The sequence below is a fragment of the Lytechinus pictus genome, chromosome 14 (assembly GCF_037042905.1).
Source record: "Lytechinus pictus isolate F3 Inbred chromosome 14, Lp3.0, whole genome shotgun sequence".
Taxonomy (NCBI): domain Eukaryota; kingdom Metazoa; phylum Echinodermata; class Echinoidea; order Temnopleuroida; family Toxopneustidae; genus Lytechinus; species Lytechinus pictus.
This window is the reverse complement of record NC_087258.1, coordinates 17,638,029-17,662,376: the sequence shown is the minus strand read 5'-3', so window position 1 is coordinate 17,662,376 and position 24,348 is coordinate 17,638,029. Positions and strand designations below refer to the sequence as shown.

Genomic DNA, 24,348 nt, shown 5'->3' with positions numbered 1-24,348 from the left:
AAAAGGGGTTACTTAATTTATATCATTGCAAGAAGAAACTCGACTCTTCAATAAAAAGGCTCTAAACATGGTACACTCATTAGACCATCAGAAAAAATACGAAACCTTGGTGTCATATTTGATTCCCGCATGTCAATGTCGTACCATATCTCTCATATCTGTAGCACAGTCACTTTTGGAACATTTCTAGAATCAGAAGGTTCATTGACCAGTCTGCCTGTCACAATGCTGTTCGTTCATTGGTTCTGTCTCGTATCGATTATTGCAATGGGCTCCTTTCTACAATTCCCTCTAATCAATTAATTCGTATTCAACGACTACAAAATTGGGCAGCACGATTAATTTTACAGGTTTCCCGAGATCATCCTTCCCAACCACTCTTTAATTCTCTTCACTGGCTTCCTTTTAAACAGAGAATTACGTTCAAATTACTCTTGATTGTCTACAAAACACTGAATAAACAGGCTCCACAGTATTTAAGTAACTGCTTGAATCTGTATACACCAACTAGAGCACTTAGGTCGGCCAGTGATCACCTTCGCCTCACATATTCATTAACTCGTACATTAGCTGGTGACAGAACTTTTACGGTGTCGGCTTCAAAATCCTGGAACGACCTGCCACTAATAATTAGACAGTCTCCAACATTAGCAATTTTCAATAGTTTTTTTTATATAAAATTACTAATTAAACTTTACAAAAGTTTTTTAACAGTTTAAATCTTATACAACTAAGTTAAATATCTATTAATGGTTGTTTAAAATTATAAACATCCTTTTACACTGTGAAACAAATACTGTAAAGTTCAGTGTTGAATAAAAGATTTTAGAAAGCGTTTTTACTGTGAAATAAGAGACATTGGTAAAATATAAAACTGGAGCCCGATGCAAAAAAAAAAAAAAAAAAACTTTGCGTTTAAACGCAAATCAAACTATCAAGCTTAAGTCTTTAATGCGCGCTTCTAATTGGTTAAAAATAAAGTTACGATGATTTATAGAATTGCGTTTGATTGCAAAGCTTTCTGCAACGGGCCCCTGATGATGTTTCGAAAAGTAGGGGACGCGCCCCGGGGAGCGTTTCATCAACATTTTCGTCTGACAAGTTGTCAGATCCGACAACTTTCCTTGATTCTGATTGGCTGACAAGCACTGCAACTATGGTAACTGTCTGATAAAATGGGACTTGTCGGATAAAACGTCCGACATGTCCTTTCATGAAACACTCCCCAGGACACGCCATCCCGCCATATGCTCTCCGGCCAGTGACTGCTTTACATCTTTATTTTCTTTCGTCAGGCCGGGTTTCAGCGACAGACCTCTATACTGTGGTTTCAGCATTGCGCAATCACAAATAAAGAGCAAATTATTATTTTTTTATTCAATTGCGGTTTAAAACTTTAAGCTCGCTGTTCAGGCCCATAATTTTAAACAATTCTTTTAAACAAAAATTGTAAACACTGTTCAAACTATATACTTTTAAAAAGTTTAAACAATAGTTGATAAGCAAATTGCTTGTAGAGAATGGCCCAAAAAGATAGTAACAAAATTTAAAATAAAAAAAACATAAAACTGTATTATCAAAAAAAAGGCAAACTTCTTCTGCAGACATAAACGCAAACTTTTTTTTTTTTTTCAATATGTTTTTTTTATTAAGGATTTCATTCAAATGAATTACATAAACTGCAGATAAATACAAAAAAAATACAAATCTTCATTTCATATCAACAAGGATATGCAAAAAAAGTACATATATATTTACCAAGAACTGAAGCAAATAAGGACGAAATGAAACTCCTTAAAATTATACTTTTATATCTGAAAAAAAAAAATAACTCAACTGAGTCCCCAACCCTCTATGTATTTCAATAATAATTAATGTTAAATGGCTATATAAATGATTTGCAGGAAAACAGAAATCAACCTAAATGTATTATCATTGCATCCCATTTTAAATCAAGCTTCAACATAACTTTACATAATTATACACACACCCACCTTAACACCCTTACACACATGCACATACCACGCATACGTAAACAAACATAATATATACAAATCTGCATAATGAACGTTTAACATTTTGGCGCAATAGGATACAGAAAGAAAAAAAACCTGCAAATCATATTGATACAAGAGAAGGGGAAATTGAAAAGAACTAGTAAAAAGAAAAAAAAAAACATCAACATTCACACCAGGATTCACACTCGCACCACACTAGACACATCCCACCTGTTCACATTCAAATCCCTTTTCACCTTCAGTTCATCCCATTTCTGCAAATGTAAACTTAACTTGCCTGACTTCGTTGCCAGGCCTCTTTCTTCTTCTATACAACCCGTTATATATTTGTGTATTTTAATAAATGACGGTACCCGGCCTTCAGCTCTGGAATTAAAAATTGCATATTTAATAAAAAGAATAACAGAATTGACACATTTAATTCTACAAGAATTTCCAGGTAACCCTAAGAATATTTCCCTCCAATTCAAAGTTCTTAATTCAGCTAAACAAAAATGATCAATACAAAATTGCCAAAGAGGTTTAACTTTTATGCAATCCATGAGTATATGAAAGTACGATTCAGTTTTTGTACAACCAAACGAACAATAATTATCTTCCACGAAACCAAATCTCATCAAATGTTCTCTTGTATATATTGCTCCATGTAAAAGCATAAACTGAAATTCCCTTTGTTTTCTTATAAGAGTTGTACTCCTGATATATTCAAATAATTTACAAATTTCTACATCAGTAAAATCAAAATCACTGTGACCATCCTTAAGGACGTTCCACAGTTATGTTTGTGCGCATTATGGTGTGCGCATATTTTACACTATGCGCGCTGACGTCACAATGGATGAACAGGTTATTAATTAGCTGCGGGTATGAGCTGATTTTTCTAATCTTCTGCACTTTAACTGCAGATACGATGCGTTATTTCATAAAGCTAAAAAATTGAATTATTCCATGGACCATTCAAAAAATGTTCTCTACAATTTCAAAATACTTTACTCTGCAGTGCTGCCAAGAATCGCAAATATTACCCAGAGTTTGAATAAATGGTAGAGTGGTTTTGATTTTTTCTTCACATAGATACTAAGCATTCGGCGCATTGTTGGTGTTTTAAAAAGCACATTTTCTCTAATAAAAATGCTGATAGTTTGAAAACAAGCACATGAACCCCTATTTTTTAATGTTTGTACCTCATAGGTATACCTTCCTCTACAACTCTGCAAATTTTGGTGAAAATGACATGGATTTTAAATAAAGTGCAGCATTTATTGTACGTTTGTAGTTTGTTACTGAAATTTTATATTTTTTAGATTGGGATTTTGTTATCTTTTACGCCATTTTTAAGAACTGACAGTGCTATTAAACTTAAAATTGCAAACAAATAGCACTTTAAAAAAAATTCTCCATTCTAACGATACAATTATTAACTCTCTTGCGAAAATTGATGACTTTTTCATGTATTTTGACTGAGTAATGGAGGTTTAAACTCATTGTATTAATCTTGGGCGGTCTAAAAATGCCAAATTCTTTTGAATGCGCATTTCTTAAGAACTTCAATTTGGGTGAACTTTGAAGCTCTATAGCAAAAAATCAAGCACATGGACCTATGTTAATTTTTGCATATTTCGAATATTAAGGTTCTAAAGTATCTATTTGCAAAGTTTGGTGAAAATGACATGGATTTCACTTTAACTGTGGAACGTCCTTAAGTGTTAACTTGTATAGCTCTTGTAGCTTAGTAATAAACAAGTTATAAATTGTTTTTGATTTAATTACTTCAAAAGCTGTTTCTTGTTTTCCAATATTCATACTTATCCCAAAGTCTACCAAATCAATTTTTTAAAACTTTATTAAACTATTAAAATTTTTCCAGCTTGCTGGTATAACGTGCACAATATCTATTATTTGGAGAAGTTGATTTGCGGTAATACCGAGATTTTGAAAAAAGTCACAGGCTTCAAGTGGCCATTATCAAAGATTTGATCAACGCTAAATATTCCTTTATTAAAAAGATCATTGTCAAAAATTGTTTTACCTTTTATACAAATATGTTGATTATTGAATATAATAGGGTTAACCTCCTCTTCAGAATAACGAAATCTCCTTAAGTCTTGCCAAGCCTTCATCATTTCTGAATAAAATGGGGGCATTTTTATATTTAGTTTTGAAGTGTCAAAGTCACATAGAAACAGAAATCTCCCCCCAACTGATCGAAAACAAAAATCAAAATACAACTTCCATCCTGCATCTCGTTCTCCGTAAAGTAATCGTTTAAGCCACATTAAACGTTGAGACTTTACAAACAAACGCATTAACACACACACACACACACACACACACACACACACACAACCACAACCACACGCACATCCCCACACACACACACTCACGCACGCACACAAACTTCTTGTTTGGTTTTGGTTGGCAACCAGTCAAGAAATGAACATTTCTTACCACTGCTTTTGGAGCTTCTTTTTTTGTTGAAATGATCTTCTTTCCCTTCAATCTTTTTTTCGTTCTATTTTACTTTTCGTTCTTCTTTTCTTTTCTATTTTCCTTCATTTTTTCCCCTCCTTTTTTGTTTTCTTTTCTGTCAATCTTTCTTTCTTCTTTGTCTTTTCCCCTTTTTTTCCTTTGTCTTTCCCTCTTTTCTTTTATTTCTTATTTTTCCCCTTTCTTTCTTTTCTTTTCTTTTATTTCATTTATTCATTTTTTTCTTCTTTTCTTTTCTTTTCTTATTCTTTTCCCCTTCTTCTCTCTTTTCCTTTTTTTTACTTTTCTGTACATTTTTTTCCTTTCTCTTCTTTTTCTTACAAACCCTGACAATGTTATCGTCGTCTTCCCAGCAAATTTTTTTGGAAAAACTTTTACTGTGAAAAGAATAATTTTGAGATACATTTTGGAATAAAAGCTAGAAAATTATCCCTTAAATTTTAGGATTGTTCTGGGAAGGTTTTAAAAGAAACCATCAAAGTTATTTAAAAAAAAAGTTAAAGTTATTTCTGGAGAAAATAATACTAAGGTAAACGGGCCCTATTAATATTTTCGGGAAAGCTGGAGCCCCTATAATTAAAATCCCTCTTTACGTGAATGCAAATGTGGGGGGGGGGGATTCGCCAGAGAAACGTACTTTTTCATTTACTGAGAACGGGAACATCGGATCATATTTATTTATTTATTTAGGATAGATTATCTATGGTTTTCGCTTTTCACTCTGACTGTCTGAGAAAGATTTTTTTTTCTTTGCTACTGGATATTTCGGCAACACCTACCGGTACCGTATACATACATTGGCAGAAGAAGTTCTTGTTGACGACTCGAATTTGTTTTTGACGGAAATGGAAGATTCAGAGGAGGTATGGGACAGCTGGGAAGATATGGCAGATAGTGGAGTAAGCTATTTCTACTTTTTTATATATCCATGCAGATTCTGACAATTTTAGTTTGTTATCTGCCCTTGAAATCTAACGTTATTTCTGCCTTATCAACGGAAAGCCTTGTCCTGGTGTAATGTGTTGGCCCATTTATAGCAAATAGTGTTGGCCCATTTACACTCACACTAATACGAGGTTAGTATGGCAGTGTATCCTATTACCGGACACCTTTATTTCAGTGCTTTAAAAATGACAACTAGAGGAAATACAATCAAGAAATATTCACACTTGCTATTCCAAATATTATGAAAATTATGAATATGATAAAATTATTTTATATTTACCAACCATTTTCTTTGCATCGCACTTGCCGCATAGGGCCTACCCCTCCACGAAAAACAATTATTTTCGTGCGCGACAAATTACATCATGATTCCGGACGCGCGCCGGACGGGCAAAGATATCCTTGATTCTAATGATGTAAGAACAAATTTTTGTGATTTTTTTCTTCTTATATCATATCATGAGTAAATTCTAAGTATTATTTGCTTTTTTTATATCGAATCTGAGCAGATGTTGGTAATAAATTTGTGTTTGATAACTTATTTTATTTTGTCTTGTTAGCTGCATGTTCCATGGCACTTTCCAATAATAATATGCTCGCGTTCGTATCGTGACGCTCATCAAGTTCTATCGATGCGCTGCCGATCGACGGCTATCACGGTAAACCTCGCGCACGGGTACCTTGAGAACTAGCCGTCGACGATCACCCACAATACACCACACCTCATCATTCGATCGAAGGAGTGGACGAGATTGAAATTCGGCAAATCAGGCCCATATTTCCGTTAGAAAATATATCAATTGTTAATACAAAACTATGTTATATGATATTTGAAGCATTTTCTGTCATTTTTAGAGATAATTAGGTAAAAGTTTGATTTTTCGCCTTGTTTTTGCAATCTTGTTCTATGTATTGCTCTGTGAAATTGAATTGCGGAAGTCTTACGGTACGAATTTGTTTTAGAACGCAGTAATATGCGCGTCCGGAATCATAATAGTGTCCAGTAATACAATACGTGACTATATATACTAATGTTGTAAATCGGATCAAAAATCAGATCGAAAATCGGATCGGCAGTTAAGCTTCTAAAATCGAAATCGAATCGAAAATCGAATCGGCGATGTTTAAAAACAAAGGAACACATCAACATTTTGTTCGCGGTCGCGCGCATCTTCCTGACAAAGTCACAAAGACGAATGTTTAGGAATGGAAGTAGTCGACATGCGCGATCGTTTGGAACATGCTTTTAAAGGGTTTTGAGGTTTAACTGCTTAACAATAAAATGAGTGATTTTTATTAGAAAGATAAACGAATGACGCATCTTCCGAGCAGTCGCAAAGGAAAATAATTCTCGTAGATCACAGGTCAATGAACGATCGGCGGGACATCTTTTATAAGAATTTTTATGTGAAGCTGAGCTCAGCTAAGTTCGCTCATTATAATATGTGATTACAGCCACGCCCAATAACCATTCCAAAGTACACCCATTTTGTTATAATAGCTTACTTGGTACATCATTTCTCCGAATCAGTTCTGGGAAAAGTTAAGTCACGCCTCAGTATCGATCTTTTTGTATACCCACCCACTCAACAATATCAGTGAATTACGCAATGCGCGCAAGCATTCACACAATACAAGATAGTTTTGTGGCATAGCCGAGAACTGGAACCGCCCAGACTCAACGGGCTAGCGCAAAATTCTTTACACTACCTTTTGGCATGTGCACGTGGTGGGTTTAATTGACACTGCTAACAGTGCTATTCTTTGAGTTGGCTCACTGGCTGGATTAATGACAATATATCACTGCAAGTATGGCTTACATGATACATACAACACGCAACACATCCATACACACTGCTCTCAAACTCCCTTGCTATTATTCGTACCTAGGCCGTGTGTGCACTTATGGGCGGGATTTAAGCAGGGCATTGACTAGCATAGTATACAACACATCCATGCACCCAGCATTCATATACATTTCTCAAACTCCCTTGCTATTCGTCCATTGTGTGAACTCATGGGCGGGATTATGACAAAAATTAGCGCAAGCACTAGCATACGTAATACACACAATACATTCCTACACCCACGCGGTCACACATAGCTCTCAAACTCCCTTGTCATTCGTCCATTGTATTCACTCATGGGCGGGATTTATCAGCGTAAGCACTAGCATACATAATGCGTACAACACATTCATGCAGTCACACACAGCTTTCAAACTCCCTTGCTATTGGTCCATTGTATTCACTTATGGGCGGGATTTATCAGCATAAGCACTAGCATACATAATGCATACAACACATTCATGCACCCATGCAGTCACATACAGCTCTCAAACTCCATTGCTATTGGCCATTGTGTGCACTCATGGGCGGGATTATGACAAAAATTAGCGCAAGCACTAGCATACGTAATACACACAATACATTCCTACACCCACGCGGTCACACATAGCTCTCAAACTCCCTTGTCATTCGTCCATTGTATTCACTCATGGGCGGGATTTATCAGCGTAAGCACTAGCATACATAATGCGTACAACACATTCATGCAGTCACACACAGCTCTCAAACTCCCTTGCTATTGGTCCATTGTATTCACTTATGGGCGGGATTTATCAGCATAAGCACTAGCATACATAATGCATACAACACATTCATGCACCCATGCAGTCACATACAGCTCTCAAACTCCATTGCTATTGGCCATTGTGTGCACTCATGGGCGGGATTATGACAAAAATTAGCGCAAGCACTAGCATACGTAATACACACAATACATTCCTACACCCACGCGGTCACACATAGCTCTCAAACTCCCTTGTCATTCGTCCATTGTATTCACTCATGGGCGGGATTTATCAGCGTAAGCACTAGCATACATAATGCGTACAACACATTCATGCAGTCACACACAGCTTTCAAACTCCCTTGCTATTGGTCCATTGTATTCACTTATGGGCGGGATTTATCAGCATAAGCACTAGCATACATAATGCATACAACACATTCATGCACCCATGCAGTCACATACAGCTCTCAAACTCCATTGCTATTGGCCATTGTGTGCACTCATGGGCGGGATAAATGACAAACACAGTACAAGTACATGTTCATTGTTTGTATATTATACAATACATTCAATCCAAGTTACACTCCCGCCATACCAGTCAGCGCAGCTACCGGTAGGTCATCATAAGTAGGTCAACCTTTTATGAGTCATTTCTGACATTCTAGGAATCTCGATTGTTCGAACTATTCGATTGTTAAAAAGCTCTAAATAGCTAGCACCTCTGCAAGAACAATCTTGAAATATGTTCTGACCGCACTGTAACTAGATCTAGTCTACAGGTATGCCGATTTTTTTATATCCGATTTTTTCCTTCAAGGGGCATGATCGAAGATCGGCAAGTGATCGCCGATTGTTGTGAAATCGAATGGAATCGGTTGCCGATTGCAAAATCGGTTACAAGCTTAATATATACTAACAGTCGTACAAGGGACCGTGTTTGACCCTGGATTTCGAAGTAGTCGGCAAACATCGCTTCATTGCTGAAGTAATATTTGCCGAAACTCCTTCTCGCTACGCACCGGGGCTCTTTCCGGTAAGTAGCAATACATAAAAAAATTATACATATGACAAGGCTCCACATTAACTTTTTTTGGTGGTGGCCCGTTCGGGCCACCAAAACCTTCAAATAATTTTTATAGTGGCCCGATATTAAAGTTTTGTGGCCCGAAAAATATAAAGAAAAACATTGATTAAAAAATGAATAAAATATTAATTCTGCAGCCACTACCACTAAGTTACTTTCACTTTGTACATCTTGTATGTAAATCTTGTTTGCTGTTATTTTACTTTGCTAATTGATTTGTGGTAATATATAAATTGTTCTATCATTGTAAATATGAAATGATTGAAAGAGAATAAAAGAATTGTATTGTTCCCAGGTTGTGTGGACTTTTTTTAAAATCTCTGTATAGACACACACTCATAATGGTAAAGTAAATAAACAGTGCATAGCAAACTCAGATAGATGTACAAAACAATGATTTTTCCTTTCTTCCTTTTTGAATCCTAAAACCGAGATTATGCAGGCACCAAATCCAGTTTATTTTCTCTTTTCCAGCATATTATAGCAGGAGAAAATCACAGAAAAATATGCTGCAAAATTAGAACAATGCATAAAAGGGGGAAACAAACAAAAATAATTTTTAGAATAGTATATTAAAAAAAGAAAACAAAAATAATAAAATAAATAAGTGAAATAAAACAAAAGAAAGAAAATAAAGAAAGAAAAAACAAAGAACAGGAAAAGAAAAAAAAAGGAAAGAAAACATTTAGAGAAAAAAGGAAATGAAAGAAAAATGAATAAAACAAAATTAATAAAAAATGGGGAAAATTATTATTATTATTATTTTTCAGTAGAAACATATTCTTTAATCAGGCATATTCAATGGGAAGGGGTATAATTGGTTTAACCACTATAAAAAAAAAAAAAAAAAAAAAACGGCAAAAGTTATATCTGGAAAAAACTGTGAGAAAAGTCCTTCCCCATATTTGCCAAAATGCTAGAAAAATTCACATTTCATATCAATGAAATGCCTTCCAAAAGTATTTACTTCTCCAAGAGTGGTTTAAGAAGTCATTTATAAACAAGAAAGAAAGAAACTGTCTGTTTATTTTGGCTAGAAAAGACACAGCTTCGAAAGAAACCAAGTATCAACATACATACAAATGCACACGTGGGACTGTGATGTACTCACCTATGTGTTTTATGTGCATTAATGTATTTGGAAATCGGTCTTTTTGAGTCAAAAGAGAGGTCATAATTCCTCTTGTTAATGCTTGCAAATAATCAGGTTACACCAGATTTTAGTAATATGGACTGTAGAAGGGCATTTCATTGCTGTAAAATGCGACTTTGACGTAGATTTTCAAAGTTCTGTGGAAGATTTCTTAGCAGCAACATTTCTTATCGCAGCTCCCTGAGTCTGAATAGTCTGCTAGCGCACAGCTAGCTGCAGTGGTTTCATGCATGCAAAGCTAATGCCAGACGGCCGGCGCGGCCGGCTGGATATTCTCCACTGTTTTGTCATGTTCCTTTCCTTCATGACTATATGCAATCTTTGTGTGTGTGTATTTGTGTGTAGATTAACAAAAAGGGCGCATGACGAATTGGCTTGCAATTTGAACTGTAGAAAGTTGATAAATGCATGCAAAATCGGGAGAAATACAACTATTACAAGGAAGCCCGTTGGTGGCGCTAATAAATTTCAGAACCTTGATTCAGCTCCTCGGTAATTTTATAACTGTGTTTTAATTCTTTGAATGTGCAATTATGATTAATTTACTAATTATGGGCACCAATAAATGAAATACCTTCAAAAACATAATTCAAGATTACTATTGGCGATGATAACACTTTTTGCAATTAATTTAAAACGATGACTAATAAAAAAAAAATGAAAAAAATACACAGCGGTACAAGCTTTAACGAACGTCAAATAATACGGCGCTATACCAAAGTCTATACAATGAAAAGATTGGACACTTCACGGACTTCGCGTAATGCCTTGCGTCGATTTGCGTGTAAAATAGTGTAGGTGCCTAGTCTTTCCCTTGTCGTGTCTTTGATATGAATATAAATCGCGCGCCCTCTTCAGGCGAATATTGATATCCACGCTGACCAATTTTTATCTCCGTGAAATCTTCACTAAAGATCAAGAAAATATACATATTTTTAAAAAGAAACTTCAAGGAGAAGTCACGGAAGGATCTAAATGATTCGGTAAGTGTCATAGCAGAATGTGAAATACCAGATTATGCGTGATATTTTATGTGGTCAAAAGCCCAGTATATTTTGGATGTGTCGTGTGTGTCGCATGCATATGACTGATATTCCTTCGCACGCGAGACGATATAAACCCATGGGTGGCCCATTTATAGCAAATAAGCTTACAAGTAAACGCCTGCCAGATGAAATCTACTCCCTCTATGATACAACCAAAGGAGATGCATTCACAACAGCAGTGTTACTCCCATGCTCTCTTACCTCACCTCCCAACAAAATGATGTGCTTATTTTGCTTACATTGACTTTCCTTTATAAACTCCATATTAATTATTAGCCGTATTATTACATCTCTTTCCTCTCTGTAATCATTAACTGCTGATGCCTGGACATTCTTTATGCAGCACCTTGCTGTTGATTTCCGATATAAGCGGAGGAACAAGAAGAAGTGTATGGGTGTAGAGTACCGTTGCGCTGTCAGCATCCTTGTGATTGCCAGTCGGGTTTTAACCCAAGCCCACTCACACGCATTGCGAGGTTAGTATGCTGTACTAACCTCGCACTACGAACGTGTTAACGCAATGGATTTTAGAGTTGTCCGTTAACATCGCTTCATAACGCAAATAATGTTAGCCGAAACTCATTCTGCTACTCACCAGCAGACCCACTCACGTATTGCAGTAGAGGCGCTGGTCCAAAAATTGGGATTGTCCCATAAAACAAGGATATCCTCATAAACCAGGACAATTGACAAATCATGTCTTGATAAACTGAGATTGGGCGCTAATGCAGTTTCGCACCGGCCGATTACCAGCATACCTCATCACCAATACTTGTTCCCAAATGTCATGACAAGTCTCTCAGTCACATTTCGAGGTCAATATACCCACCTCTTTTCCAAATATCGCGATCGGGAACGGCTGTATTTCAGCTTTGATCTCGATGTCGTTCCAATCCTCTTCGCGGATCGCTTGGATTCGCCGTGCGCCGTAACGTTGATATGGACTGAAGTTAGCAACCAAATCATGCAAAACATGTGGCGAACAAACTGCCAGCATGCTGCAGGCGAATCTTTTGGTCGCATAACTTCAGTCCATATCAACATTACGGCGCACGGCGAATCCAAGCGATCCGCGAAGTGATGTCTGAGGATTCAAACAAATGACGTCATCCAAGATGGCAACTTAAATTACGATGAACAACGAAAGGATCGAGGATGACTATGTTTTGATGATCATTTGAAAGGAACTAGCGGTAACTGCAGTCTAAGGTACGATACAGACGTATTTACCAGTCGCTATATATCGCGATTTGTGCCGCTGCTTAGGCTTGTCTATGTGCGTGCGTTCAGAACTTGTCGCTCGCATTGATTGGCCAGGATATCAAAAATTCTAATCGGAAAGCCTTGATAAAAGCCTAACTCAACACATGGCTGCCATTTTTTCCTCTCCGGCAGAAAAATTCAAAAATAAGGAATAAATCATCGGTAATGTGTATTTTCGATATTTTCTTGGAATATGCGCAGTATCAAAAGAAAGATTAGAGTCTAACAAAAATAGTGGGCCATCGTTCAAGATAATATTATGTCATTTAGACCTTAAAAAAAATAAAATCTAGTCAAAATACTATAGGCCCGAATTGGGCAACGTGATTACACATGAGGTCTCGGACTAACGCACTACTGTCGGTGAATGGGGATGATAGTAAAATGTCAGAAATTGTTGAATAAATCCCCAGAAACGACAGTTATTCCTGTCTAAGTTTGCGCTGATATACATCTTTGTGGTTATTTTTTCATGCATATTTTACATAGTATTTTTCCAAAGGGCCCCAATGAGAACCAGTGTTTCTACTGATTGGGCTACCCTTTTTGAATATGTATAATAAATAAAAATAAATAAAATCTAAAAAATACTTGTTTTCTTCTACGTCTTGGGGAAGAGTTCCATATGCAGTATGCAGTGTGGAGTGGGCCGTTGTATCATTCACAACACATACCGCATGCCATAGCTGTAATATATAGGCCTAACCAAGGTATTGTAAACCGTGTCGCACTAACAGAGAAAGCTTGTAATCATATGATAATATTCCGCATGTTTATTGGCAAAATGATAATTGAAATTTACACATCGGGCCTATGGCATAAAACTTAAGCCATAAATAAACTCTGGCAAATAAACAAAAACTCTGCCTCTGGCTATAGAGTGGAGGGGCCGATTTAATCATACATTCGCATGCAGTCATACACACATCATCAAATCTATCGTACAGTAGCTTAAACACTTGTGCTGGTTCCCAGCTGCAGCTCTCACCAGGGGTGTAAGAGTTCAGATTTTTATCTGATTTCAGATTTTTTTGTTTTGATTTTCAGCTTAATTTCAGCTTATTTTTGACCTTCCTCTGTACAAAAAGTATGGGAGCTCTTTCTATTTCAGACTTTTTCAACACTCTTCAGCTTTTTTCAGATCTTTTTATTTGTGACCACTCACACCCCTGGCTCTCACTCACTTGCACACGTCCACCACCACCGGAGGTTGTGTGTAGAATGCTTGGATTGTGTACATGCAATCAACCTGCCATCGGGTCGTGTGGTCCAGTGGTCAGAGCATTGGACTCATAATCGCAAGGTTGTGAGTTTGAATCCCCACTCTGCCATTGTCTCCACTTTGATAAAAAGACCAGAGAGTAATATCTGTCTATACGGTCAGCCAGTATGACTGATCAACCTAGACGTAAATTGTATCCTAGGTAACTGGTAAGTGGCATTTGACGACATGTACAGAGTGTCATCTGCTTCTAACTAACCTTCCTTCTAACTAACCCTATAGTACCCCCCCACTATATGGCAAACAAAATTATGTCATTGAAACTTACACGTTGAAAAACTCTGGTAAAAAAATTGCCAGAATTTTTCTTTCATGCAACAGGGCACTGCAAAAGTCTGCAATGATCTGATGGCAAGTGCAGTTCTTACACCACATTGTAGAGGAGGTCATTATCAGTATGTGCAGTTTCTTATGCATGCAATGCAATAGGTGATACCACATTTCCTTGATTATGTAATAATAACTCCCTTCTTCACTCCGTGAAATTGACAACATTGAACTCTTCAAATCATTTTTCAAAACCTACTTTTTTTTGGCAGATGTGCAATAATTAGCTTAATTAAATGAGCCTGCGCCTATGAATGTTTTTAACAGAAATATGGCGTAATATAAATGCTGTGGATCATCATCGTCATCATCATCATCATTTATGCAATCGCACATTAAATTACTGGCTGCATCACATCTGTTGTGTGAGGTTAAACCTCACAAAAGGCTTGCAGTAACTGTGAGTGACCATACAAGTGATCCTGATGATAATAATAATTTTATTCTTAATAGAAAAAAAACAATGACTTTTGAAGGTTTAAAATCATCTCCAGCTGAACACTACTAGGGCTGGGACTAAAACCCGGGTACTCTGTGGGTGCTGGCATGGGAGGCTTGCACTGCGCATGCTTACTATATTTTCATTCATAATTGGCTAGCGCTTGCGATGTGGCGCAGCTGTGGCTGGATGACGTCACCTTTGGGTTTTTTCCACTAGTCATATTTCATGCTACATGATTTTCGGGTATTACCACGGGTACCCGAAGACAAAATTACCAAAAGTCCCAGGCCTAGACACTACCCCTTCTCCCCCCCCCCCCCTTCTCAAAAAGACTGTACACTTGGTCATTCCTTTTTCTTCAATTCATTTTTATACTGTACATGTAGGTCTTGGATAAGAAATTGCAGGAGGCACAGAAACAACGTGAACTGGCCACTCAAGAGTAAGTACTCATGAAATATATCAATTTGAAACTTTTAAAAATTGGGGAAATTTTGATGGCTGATGGAAGTTTAAAAGACAAGTCCACCCCAACAAAAAGTTGATTTGAATAAAAAGGGAAAAATCCAACAAGCATAACTGAAAATTTCATCAAAATCGGATGGACAATAAGAAAGTTATGACATTTTAAAGTTTCGCTTAATTTCACAAAACAGTTATATGCACATCCTGGCTGGTATGCAAATGAGGAGACTATGATGTCATCCATTTTATGAAATGTTATAATTTTCTCCTCATTGTCAAGTGATACAACGATTAATTCCTCCCTGAACATGTGGAACTAGCATTGTTTAATACTATATGGTTCAGTCAAGTTGGTCCTTATTGTCATTTGAATCTATAAAAAATGAAATATTGTATAATTCAAACAATAAAAAAACAAAAGAAATAGTGAGTGACTGACATCATCGACCCAGATCACGGACTGACTCACCTAGTTGTGTATCACTTTTATGTGAAAAATAAGCGAAAATTTAAGATGTCATACCTTTCTTATTTTACATCCGATTTTGATGAAATTTTCAGTGTTATGCTTGTTGGATTTTTCTCTTTTAATTCAAATCAACTTTTTGTTGAGGTGGACTTGACCTTTAAAGGGTTGAATTTTTGTCAGGTTTAATCTAATTGTCTATTTAACACCTTACTCTCCGTACTACTCTGCTACTCAGTATTCTTTCACCCGTTTCTCCCATTCCTTAGTTTCTATATCAGCCATTCCCATTGCCATTCCAACTCCAGTTCCATATGTTTCTATTGTCTTAAACCCTTATTCAGGGGCCTGTAACACAAAGCTTAGCAATCATCGTAGAAGATTATCTATGATCGATTGCATTGACTACAATGTACAATCAATCGTGAAAATCAAGGGTATGATCAATCGCTAACCTTTGTGTTCTGGGACTCAGAACATTTATCTTCACTCATATCATCCTACCCTTGGACTGGTTCTTCTATTTTTTGTTGTTCTTCCATTCTATTTCTCTCTCTCTCTTGGTTGAAATGGTCATGTGACTCTGCTTGTGAATATATTTGAATACATTATGATTAGAATGCGTTATGATTGAGGCAACATTGGAATTTGGGACACAACTTCTGTGAAATAGAATATTATTACATTCTACTATTATCCTTGTAATATGTTGCAGAGTTCATTTGTGTGAGGCATGTCTTTGCATCTTGAATACAAACTCTGGACTACAGAGCCAACCTCAAATTTCAGAAATTAGGGGATATGTGTAGAGCATTCAGAAAATATTACGAATAAAGGAAAAAAAAGAATTTTGAAAAAAAAATCATAGTTACATCCTTTGATCTTGGGATGGCAGTATAGACACAATCACTTCAAATTCTTTTTGTGATTGTCACCACTACTGGAATTTACCCTTTGATATTGGTGTAGGAAGAAGGATGTGGAGCCCTCTGTTGTTCTGCTTGAAGAAGACAGTCAAAGGACGTCGTACCAACCACAGCTCAGAATCCTCAAGAGACCTACTGAGGCTGGCGGAGACCAGAATGCCACAGAGAACAAGGATGTCAACAAGGTAAGAGATTAGTCTGCAGGTACAGACCCTGATTGAAACTTTGATCAACAAGTGTGTCTCCATGCAAAGACTAGCACATAAAAAACTTGAGTGAGAGGGCCTTCAGTACACAAGGCATGAGTAGACTGCAATTCAGACCCTTTACTCAAGTGAAGGGTTTGCACAGCAGACTAGTAAAAGATCCTCGGGCGACGGATCTTTCTCTTTTGCAGACCCTCGTTTACAGAGATACCAAGTTCAAAGACCAGCGATGCCCGAGATTCTCCATGACTCGGCGCCAGATTGCAAATATTGTGTATAATGTATATGGGGCTAGGCTCTGCATGAGAAGGAGATTTAGTGGGACAAACTTTGACTAAACATAATTTTATGTGATAAAGTACAAAAGAATAAGTGGGTAGATGACATCAGTTCACTCATTGCATAGAACCGTTTCACAGATGTAATTCAAGTGTTGGTAATATAACTTTGTTATTTATTTTCCAATTTTGATGACAATTTTCAATATTTCTATCTGTTTAAAACACATAACTTTCAACATGATGTAGGCCTACCCTTTTAACACATACTGATTACAGTACTGTAATTGCAAGTTTGATGGAAAGGAATTTGACTACTATATACTGTCATGCAAGCAATGATACATAGCACCGCGTGGAGTCTCAATGTAAAGTCTTGTAATTTGCTAATTATTTTTAGTACTTGGTACATTACAGAGATTTTGATACTGAAGGGGAATTTGTTTTAATTTTCCTCGCAGACCAAGCCAAAGACTTTGGCAGAGAGAGAGGAGGAGTACAAGCAAGCAAGGTTGAGGATCCTAGGATCTGCTGAAACTGATTTCTCGGAGGCATCACCAAGGTATATACATTCTTCATCATCCCGCAGTTGCTGTAGACATCTTTCTCTTTCCCCTCTTTCTGCCCCCCCCCCACTTTCTGCCGTTCTAACCGTTAGTAAACTTGAAAGGGGGCATGGAGGGTCATTTTTACCTACTGACAAATTTTGCTACTAAAGGCAAAAACAGTTTCACACACTTATTTTGCATAGTTAATTACTTTAAAAAAATATAAGAATCATTTTTTTGAAAATTTTCCAATACAGTCTTGTAGATTACAACCTGCTGTATGTGCGTGCCAATGTTCTTGGCTATTGGGCAAATTGGCAACCAAGATATGAAGGGTGGCCAAATTGAACCCCCCCGCGTAAAATCCCCGTCTGAAATAGCCCTGTAAAAATAAGGCTAATTCACCGTCTCCCCCACCTCTCTTTCTTTCTCCCTCTTCCTCTCTTTTCTTACCCTTTCAAGTTCTTTCCCCTCCATACATCGGAAATATATTTCCTTTCATTCTTCTTTTCTCCACTTTTTGAATTATATATTTGCCAGGGACTTATCCTTTCAGATTTTTTTTTGTATTTAATGAAATTTGTTTTTATTTCCTTGAACTTCTACTTTGAATAAGCTTTCTTAGTTCAACCTGGGATGTATTTTTGAAAACAGTAACAGCACTTTTCATTTTGTTTGTTCCAATCCATAGACCTAAAGAGAGCACCCGTCTGGCTGCAAGCCCGTCCACAACCAAGAGGTAACAATGTCATCGGCTGACAACATTTGGATTCCAGGCGTGCTGGAAGGAGTGAGATATTTACGACACAACGGCAGGCCCATGCATGCTTTAACAAAGTCATACATCATGTTTTCCAAGCAGGCGCCTAGCCGTTGAACCATGATCGGGTAGGATGAAGGCATTGCAAGCTGCACCGAGTCAAAGTCTGCGAAATGCCTCTGTCTTTACCGAATGCGGAACTAGTTAAAGAACCATCGAAGGTTGAACTGTCACACCGATATTGAATCTGAAGACGACGTGATAGCAGAGCATCTTGGTTCGAAGCATGGGGGATACAATAAGTCATACGATGCTTGCCTGACGATATGTGCTTGTGTTGGCCGGAGAGGGAAAGGTTGCTTGGATTTGAAATCCATTAATTGGGATATCCATAGCATAGTCTCCAGAAGAGAATTACCAACAAAGCAACAACGGAAGGACCATAAAGGGTATTACAGTGATATGCAAACTGTGACGAAATGTGTGAAGCAACAAAAGGCTCAAATATTAAGGTTCACAAAGTGGCTATACAGTATTTGATGGTTTAACCCAATCTTTTCCTGCACAGGTTCAGAAAACAATATTTTTCTGAGAAGCCTTGCAAAAAAAAAAGATAATTTAGAACAAATATTTTCAGGAATCTCATATATTAAGTGACATTGTGAATTTCATAATAGATAGTAGCCAAGGGCTGATTGCATGAAAAAGTCTTTGCAATGGTCGTCTTTTTGTGTTGCCTATTTATTATGATGTGCTGTATGCGACGTCTTTTTGGTAAACTACCTGCCATCTTATTTTATTTAACCGTTAAAGTGAACGAAAACAGTTGTTTTTAAATGATGTATTTATGTAAACTTATATCAATTTGAAAGTGGGCAAATATGGACTGCGCATGAGGATGACTGTAAATTATCATTCCCGAGGTGCGTTTCATACCCGGCCGAGGGGTGATAGAAAGGCCAGTATGAAAAGCAACGAGGGAGTGATGATTTTCAGTCATCCGAATACAGAGCAGTCCATATTTGTATCATATACCTCATCGATAGTAACACAACTCTATCCCCAATCGATTAAATTTCAGGACCACCAGTGTATTAATCTCAATTTGATTTGTCAAATTTCTTTAAGTTGTTACTTAAACTAGCTGCACTCCCAGGGCTGCTCTGCTTCTGGTCATGTACTTTTCTTTATTACAAGTCCCTAAGTGCTCTATGGTAATGCAACATAATTACCCTGGCTTAGGCAGAGCAGCTGTTATACTTCATTTCAAGATTTTTTCTCTCTGAATAAAAAAAGAAGACTTGGAATATGATACATGATGTAGCTATAAGAAATCAAGAGATAATAGCAGTAGTGAAGTTTTACTCGTCACAGGTATTAGGAAAGGGGGGAACTGAACTATGGTAGTTTGAGCAAACTCGTATAGAGTATGATGAAGTTCTTAATTCTCATAGTTGTGTCAATCTAATATTTGCATGCTAAATTAACATGTAGCTGTATATGTATGTTGTATACTTTACAAGTAATGGGAAATTTGACCTTGGAAATGGCTTGATTTTTGTCAAGGCAGAAAACGAGGCAAATGTAATTTTGAAGATATGTAAGGAATATCTGAAGAAAATTATGGATGCTTTAAAAAAAGGAACATACCCAGTCTAATTTTCATTTAGTCTAATGCTCAGTTGGTGTAATTTCCACTTGATCTACTTATTAGTAGTAATTTTGAAATTGAAAATTTGGTTCATAAACGTTTCATGTAAACATATTGACCAAGTAGTTTTAGACCAGTTGGGATATTATAGACAAAAAGGTTGTAGCCCAACTGGAAATTAGACCAATGGTGTATGGGCTAAATGGCAATTACACTAAACGATAAGTAAACAGACTGGTTGCAGACGAACTACGATTACATGTAGCCACGTGGAACAATACAAAACAGAATGTAAAAGCGGGTGTCCACCGAAGAATCTTGCCAAAAATTCTTGTTACCTTCCAAGGGGGTCTGATCTCCTGCACCTCTTATTGAAATTGATCGAGGGAGTTCCATTTGTGACCAGTCAACCCCAAACCAACATAGCATCCCGATGTTAGATAACATGATTTGTGCTGCTATACAGGTACAGACCTGCCAACCAGTACGTTTTAGCCGTATTTAGTACGTTTTTGCAACCAAAATACGGTAGTACATATTTTCTTTAAAAAATATGTTTTTTTTTTAATACAAAATCGTAATTTATGGAGAAAAGTCATCTCTATATGTCTCTATTTCATAAAACGTACACAAATATGGTTATTAGATCAATGTAATTTTTTTTTTCAATCATTTTGTAAAAACCAGGGTGAGATATACACAAGTTTCAATGGTTTTTTTTTGTCTCACCTGCATAGCAGAGTGAGACTATAGGCGCCGCTTTTCCGACGGCGACGGCGGCGGCGTCAACATCAAATCTTAACCTGAGGTTAAGTTTTTGAAATGACAGCATAACTTAATATGTATATGGACCTAGTTCATGAAACTTGGCCATAAGGTTAATCAAGTATTACTGAACATCCTGCATGAGTTTCACGTCACATGACCAAGGTCAATGGTCATTTAGGGTCAATGAACTTAGACCATGTTGGGGGAATCAACATCAAAATCTTAACCTAAGGTTAAGTTTTTGAAATGTCATCATAACTTAGAAAATATATGGACCTAGTTCATGAAACTTATACATAAGGTTAATCAAGTATCACTGAACATCCTGCATGAGTTTCACGTCACATGACCAAGGTCAATGGTCATTTAGGGTCAATGAACTTTGGCCGAATTGGGGGTATCTGTAGATTTACCATCATAACTTTAAAAGTTTATGGATCTGATTCATGAAACTTGGACATAATAGTAATCAAGTATTACTGAACATCCTGTGCAAGTTTCAGGTCACATGATCAAGGTCAAAGGTCATTTAGGGTCAATGAACTTTGGTCAAATTGGGGTATTTGTTGAATTACCGCCATAACTTTGAAAGTGTGTTGGTCTAGTTCATAAAACTTGGACATAAGAGTAATCAAGTATCACTGAACATCCTTTGCGCATTTTAGGTCACATGACCAAGGTCAAAGGTCAATGAACTTTGGCTTAATGGGGGTATCTGTTGAATTACCATCATAACTTGGAAAGTTGATGGATCTTTCTCTTGAAACTTGGACATAAGAGTAATCAAGTATCACTGAACATCCTGTACGAGTTTCAGGTCACATGATCAAGGTCAAAGGTCATGTAAGGTCAATGAACTTTGGCCACGTTGGGGGTATTTGTTGAATTACCATCATATCTCTATAAGTGTATGGGTCTAGTTCATAAAACGTAGAAATAAGAGTAACCAAGTATCACTGAACATCTTGTGCGAGTTATAGTAGTTTTCAAAATCAGCACTGCTGCTATATTGAATCGCGTGATGCAGGTGAGACGGCCAGAGGCATTCATCTTGTTTTCATCTGCAAGAGCACTGCACTGCATGCAGCTTGAGCACCGTGATGGGCGAGTGCGCCAAGCATTTTATTATGAAATACACTTTTTTGGGGAAAAATACAAAATATTTATCTCACACGGTAAAAATACTGATTTTTTTGTCAAAATACTGATTTTGGGGGATAAGAATACTGAAAATGCAAAATACAACTTGGCAGCTCTGCAGGTATGAAATTTAATTATTATTGTTATAATCATTTATAATCTGGCTGAATATTCAAAATCTATATTCCCTATAGGGGATCAACATTATGGGGAAATTGGCAACATCAGGGAGAAACGTGGGAGAACAATGGCTTTATTCCGTCAACGAGACAGGTGATATTAAGGGGAACCGCAACAACGTAGGGGAATTTTGAGTAATGGGAGAGAACAAAAGAATTCCCTCTTATATTTGTGTATTATTTTTTATCATTATTATTATGTATACATATCATCATTATTGGTAAAATTAATCTTATCAAAAGCCAAAGAATTTGTTGAAAAAAACAGATGAAATGAAAAGCTTAAATGTGAAAACCAAAAAAGAAGTAATTCCAAATATATCTTCTTTTTCAATTTTAAATACTCTTTTGTTTGTGTAGGAAACCTTGTGTATAACAAACTTACATCAGTTGAAAGGTGTTAGCTGGAGATATTGTTGGAAAATTGTTCATTATTATAATAATAATAATGATAATAATGGTATTTATTCATCAAAATGTCAAACAACCAGGATCACATTATGATCCAACTTCCCTATGTGCTTCCAAAGGATTTGATTTATTAATTATCTAGTAAAAAAATAATTATTTTCCCCATTACAGGTACATGTAGTCTTTGTCACTAAACAATTATACGGCCAAAGACAATATACAGTTGAGGCCAGAAGTTTACATACACCCAGGAAATTCAAAGAAAAGTTGACATATGCCAAACATCATAAAATTTAATGTACATGTATCTTATAAAATATTTGTGCTATCATGACGAATTTGATATCAAACAAATGAGTATGTCATGCCCTTTCATCACATTGCTTTGTCATCAGGAGTTGAAAAATATTTAGGTGTCATTTTCCCCCATAAAATCTTCATATTTTAGACAAATTAAAAATGAAAACTTGACAAAATCATTTGAGATTACACTTTTGTGTTCAGTGGCGACATATCATGTCAGAAAATGTAATATAAATCATGGATTTGACATTTTTATATTTCTATGAAACGTGGTTTGAAAATATAATAATAGAATACATTTGGCACGAATATTACTTTTTTTCTTCAAAGAAAATCTCACCTGAAATATACTTTCATCCCAACGGCATCCCAATCATGTGAAAGAGCTTAAAACTCTCTTTTATTTGATACCAAATTCGTCATGGTAGTATTTATATTTCTAAAGATATAGTAAATTTTCCGATGTTTGTCAAGCGAACAAATTTCACAGAATTCAATGGGTGTACACTGTATGTAAACTTTTGGCCTCAAGTGTACAAGGAGCTTTTTGTGAAACATTGCCAAAGTGAAGTTTAAATGGAGGTTTAAAATATTGATTTGTGCACATAATTTGTACTCGTTTAAAAGAATGAAAAGCAGGATTGCGTTGATGTTTTCTTAATAAGGTAAAATTTTATTATTAAGCTTTGAATGAAATAGGGAAATAAAATTTATGTAAATCCGTTTAGCCAAGCTTGTTACTGACTTTGCTCATTTGACATATGTACATTATTTAAATAAGCCAGTTCGTAGTTCCTTTCTGCGCATGATCAAAAGATTCTACGCATGATCAGAGGAAGGTCATTTGTACTAAAGTGACATGGTGGTTTAAAATCTAATGAGATAAGCACCAACTTTGATGTCTTGATTATTCATATATTCTTTTGAATTGTGATTTTCATTTACATCCACAAAAAACAACAATGCGTCCACGAACGACTGGTATTTCACAGTTTGCCAAGTACATTGTACAACATGCTATAATATGCATTCAAAGTAGGAATGCAACAAATACCTTCATAAAGTGTTCATTGGTGTGCTATTCTAGTCACCTGGGGCCCATTGCAGAAAGAGTTGCAATCAATCGCAACTCTAAAAATCAATCTCAACTCTAAAAATCATGCGCAACTTGATTTTCAACCAATCAACGGCGCGCATTTGGGACTTGCGATCGATTTTTTGACTTGCGTTTAAACGCAACTCTTTCTGCAACGGGCCCCAGGTCTATTCAATTTCTTCATCCTGCTATGTAAGGCAAGCTTACGTAATATCTTGCAAGCTTTGAAATCTGCCTATCATAATGAAAGAAATGAAAGGTCATTTGACCAAAATTGTCCATCAGTAACTACGAACTGGTCTATTGATATTGGCCCTGGTTACAAACCATATTATACAGGTTAGGTAAATTTTACGGATTGAAACAAGTCTTGCAAGTTGTTCTCTTGAACATTGTCATGAAACATTGCTCTGGCATCCCAAATACCTTGGTATTATTATTAGAGTTTTAAATTTACAAAGGTTTAAAGAATATCAATATTTTTGATAAGTTGTAAAAATGTTTGAATAAAGTTATTGTTTGATGAATGT

The 24,348-nt window shown here is 36.4% G+C and overlaps 1 protein-coding gene across 2 annotated transcripts; it reads left to right on the top strand.

The window, feature by feature from the left end:
- Nucleotides 1-5,284: 5,284 nt before the first annotated feature.
- On the top strand, nt 5,285-24,345 carry LOC129276171 (SUZ domain-containing protein 1-like). 2 transcript variants are annotated; one of them, XR_010295638.1, is made up of 6 exons: nt 5,285-5,404; nt 15,008-15,063; nt 16,522-16,663; nt 17,424-17,524; nt 18,202-20,387; nt 21,951-24,345. XR_010295638.1 is itself a non-coding variant. In XM_064109093.1 (5 exons), exons 1-5 carry the CDS (start codon nt 5,351-5,353, stop codon nt 18,251-18,253), a joined length of 405 nt encoding a protein of 134 aa, XP_063965163.1. In that variant the 5' UTR covers nt 5,295-5,350; the 3' UTR covers nt 18,254-24,345. The 2 variants fall into 2 exon arrangements, 1 of the variants encoding a protein (XP_063965163.1); XM_064109093.1 differs by having other exon boundaries at nt 5,295-5,404; nt 18,202-24,345.
- The last annotated feature ends 3 nt before the right edge of the window (nt 24,346-24,348 follow it).

Excerpts from the sequence above, each read along its gene's own strand:
- LOC129276171 (XM_064109093.1), top strand. The coding sequence starts at position 5,351 with ATGGAAGATTCAGAGGAGGTATGGGACAGCTGGGAAGATATGGCAGAT. Across the intron at positions 16,664-17,423 it reads AGAACAAGGATGTCAACAAG|ACCAAGCCAAAGACTTTGGC; the intron begins GTAAGAGATTAG and ends TTTTCCTCGCAG. Across the intron at positions 17,525-18,201 it reads TTCTCGGAGGCATCACCAAG|ACCTAAAGAGAGCACCCGTC; the intron begins GTATATACATTC and ends TCCAATCCATAG.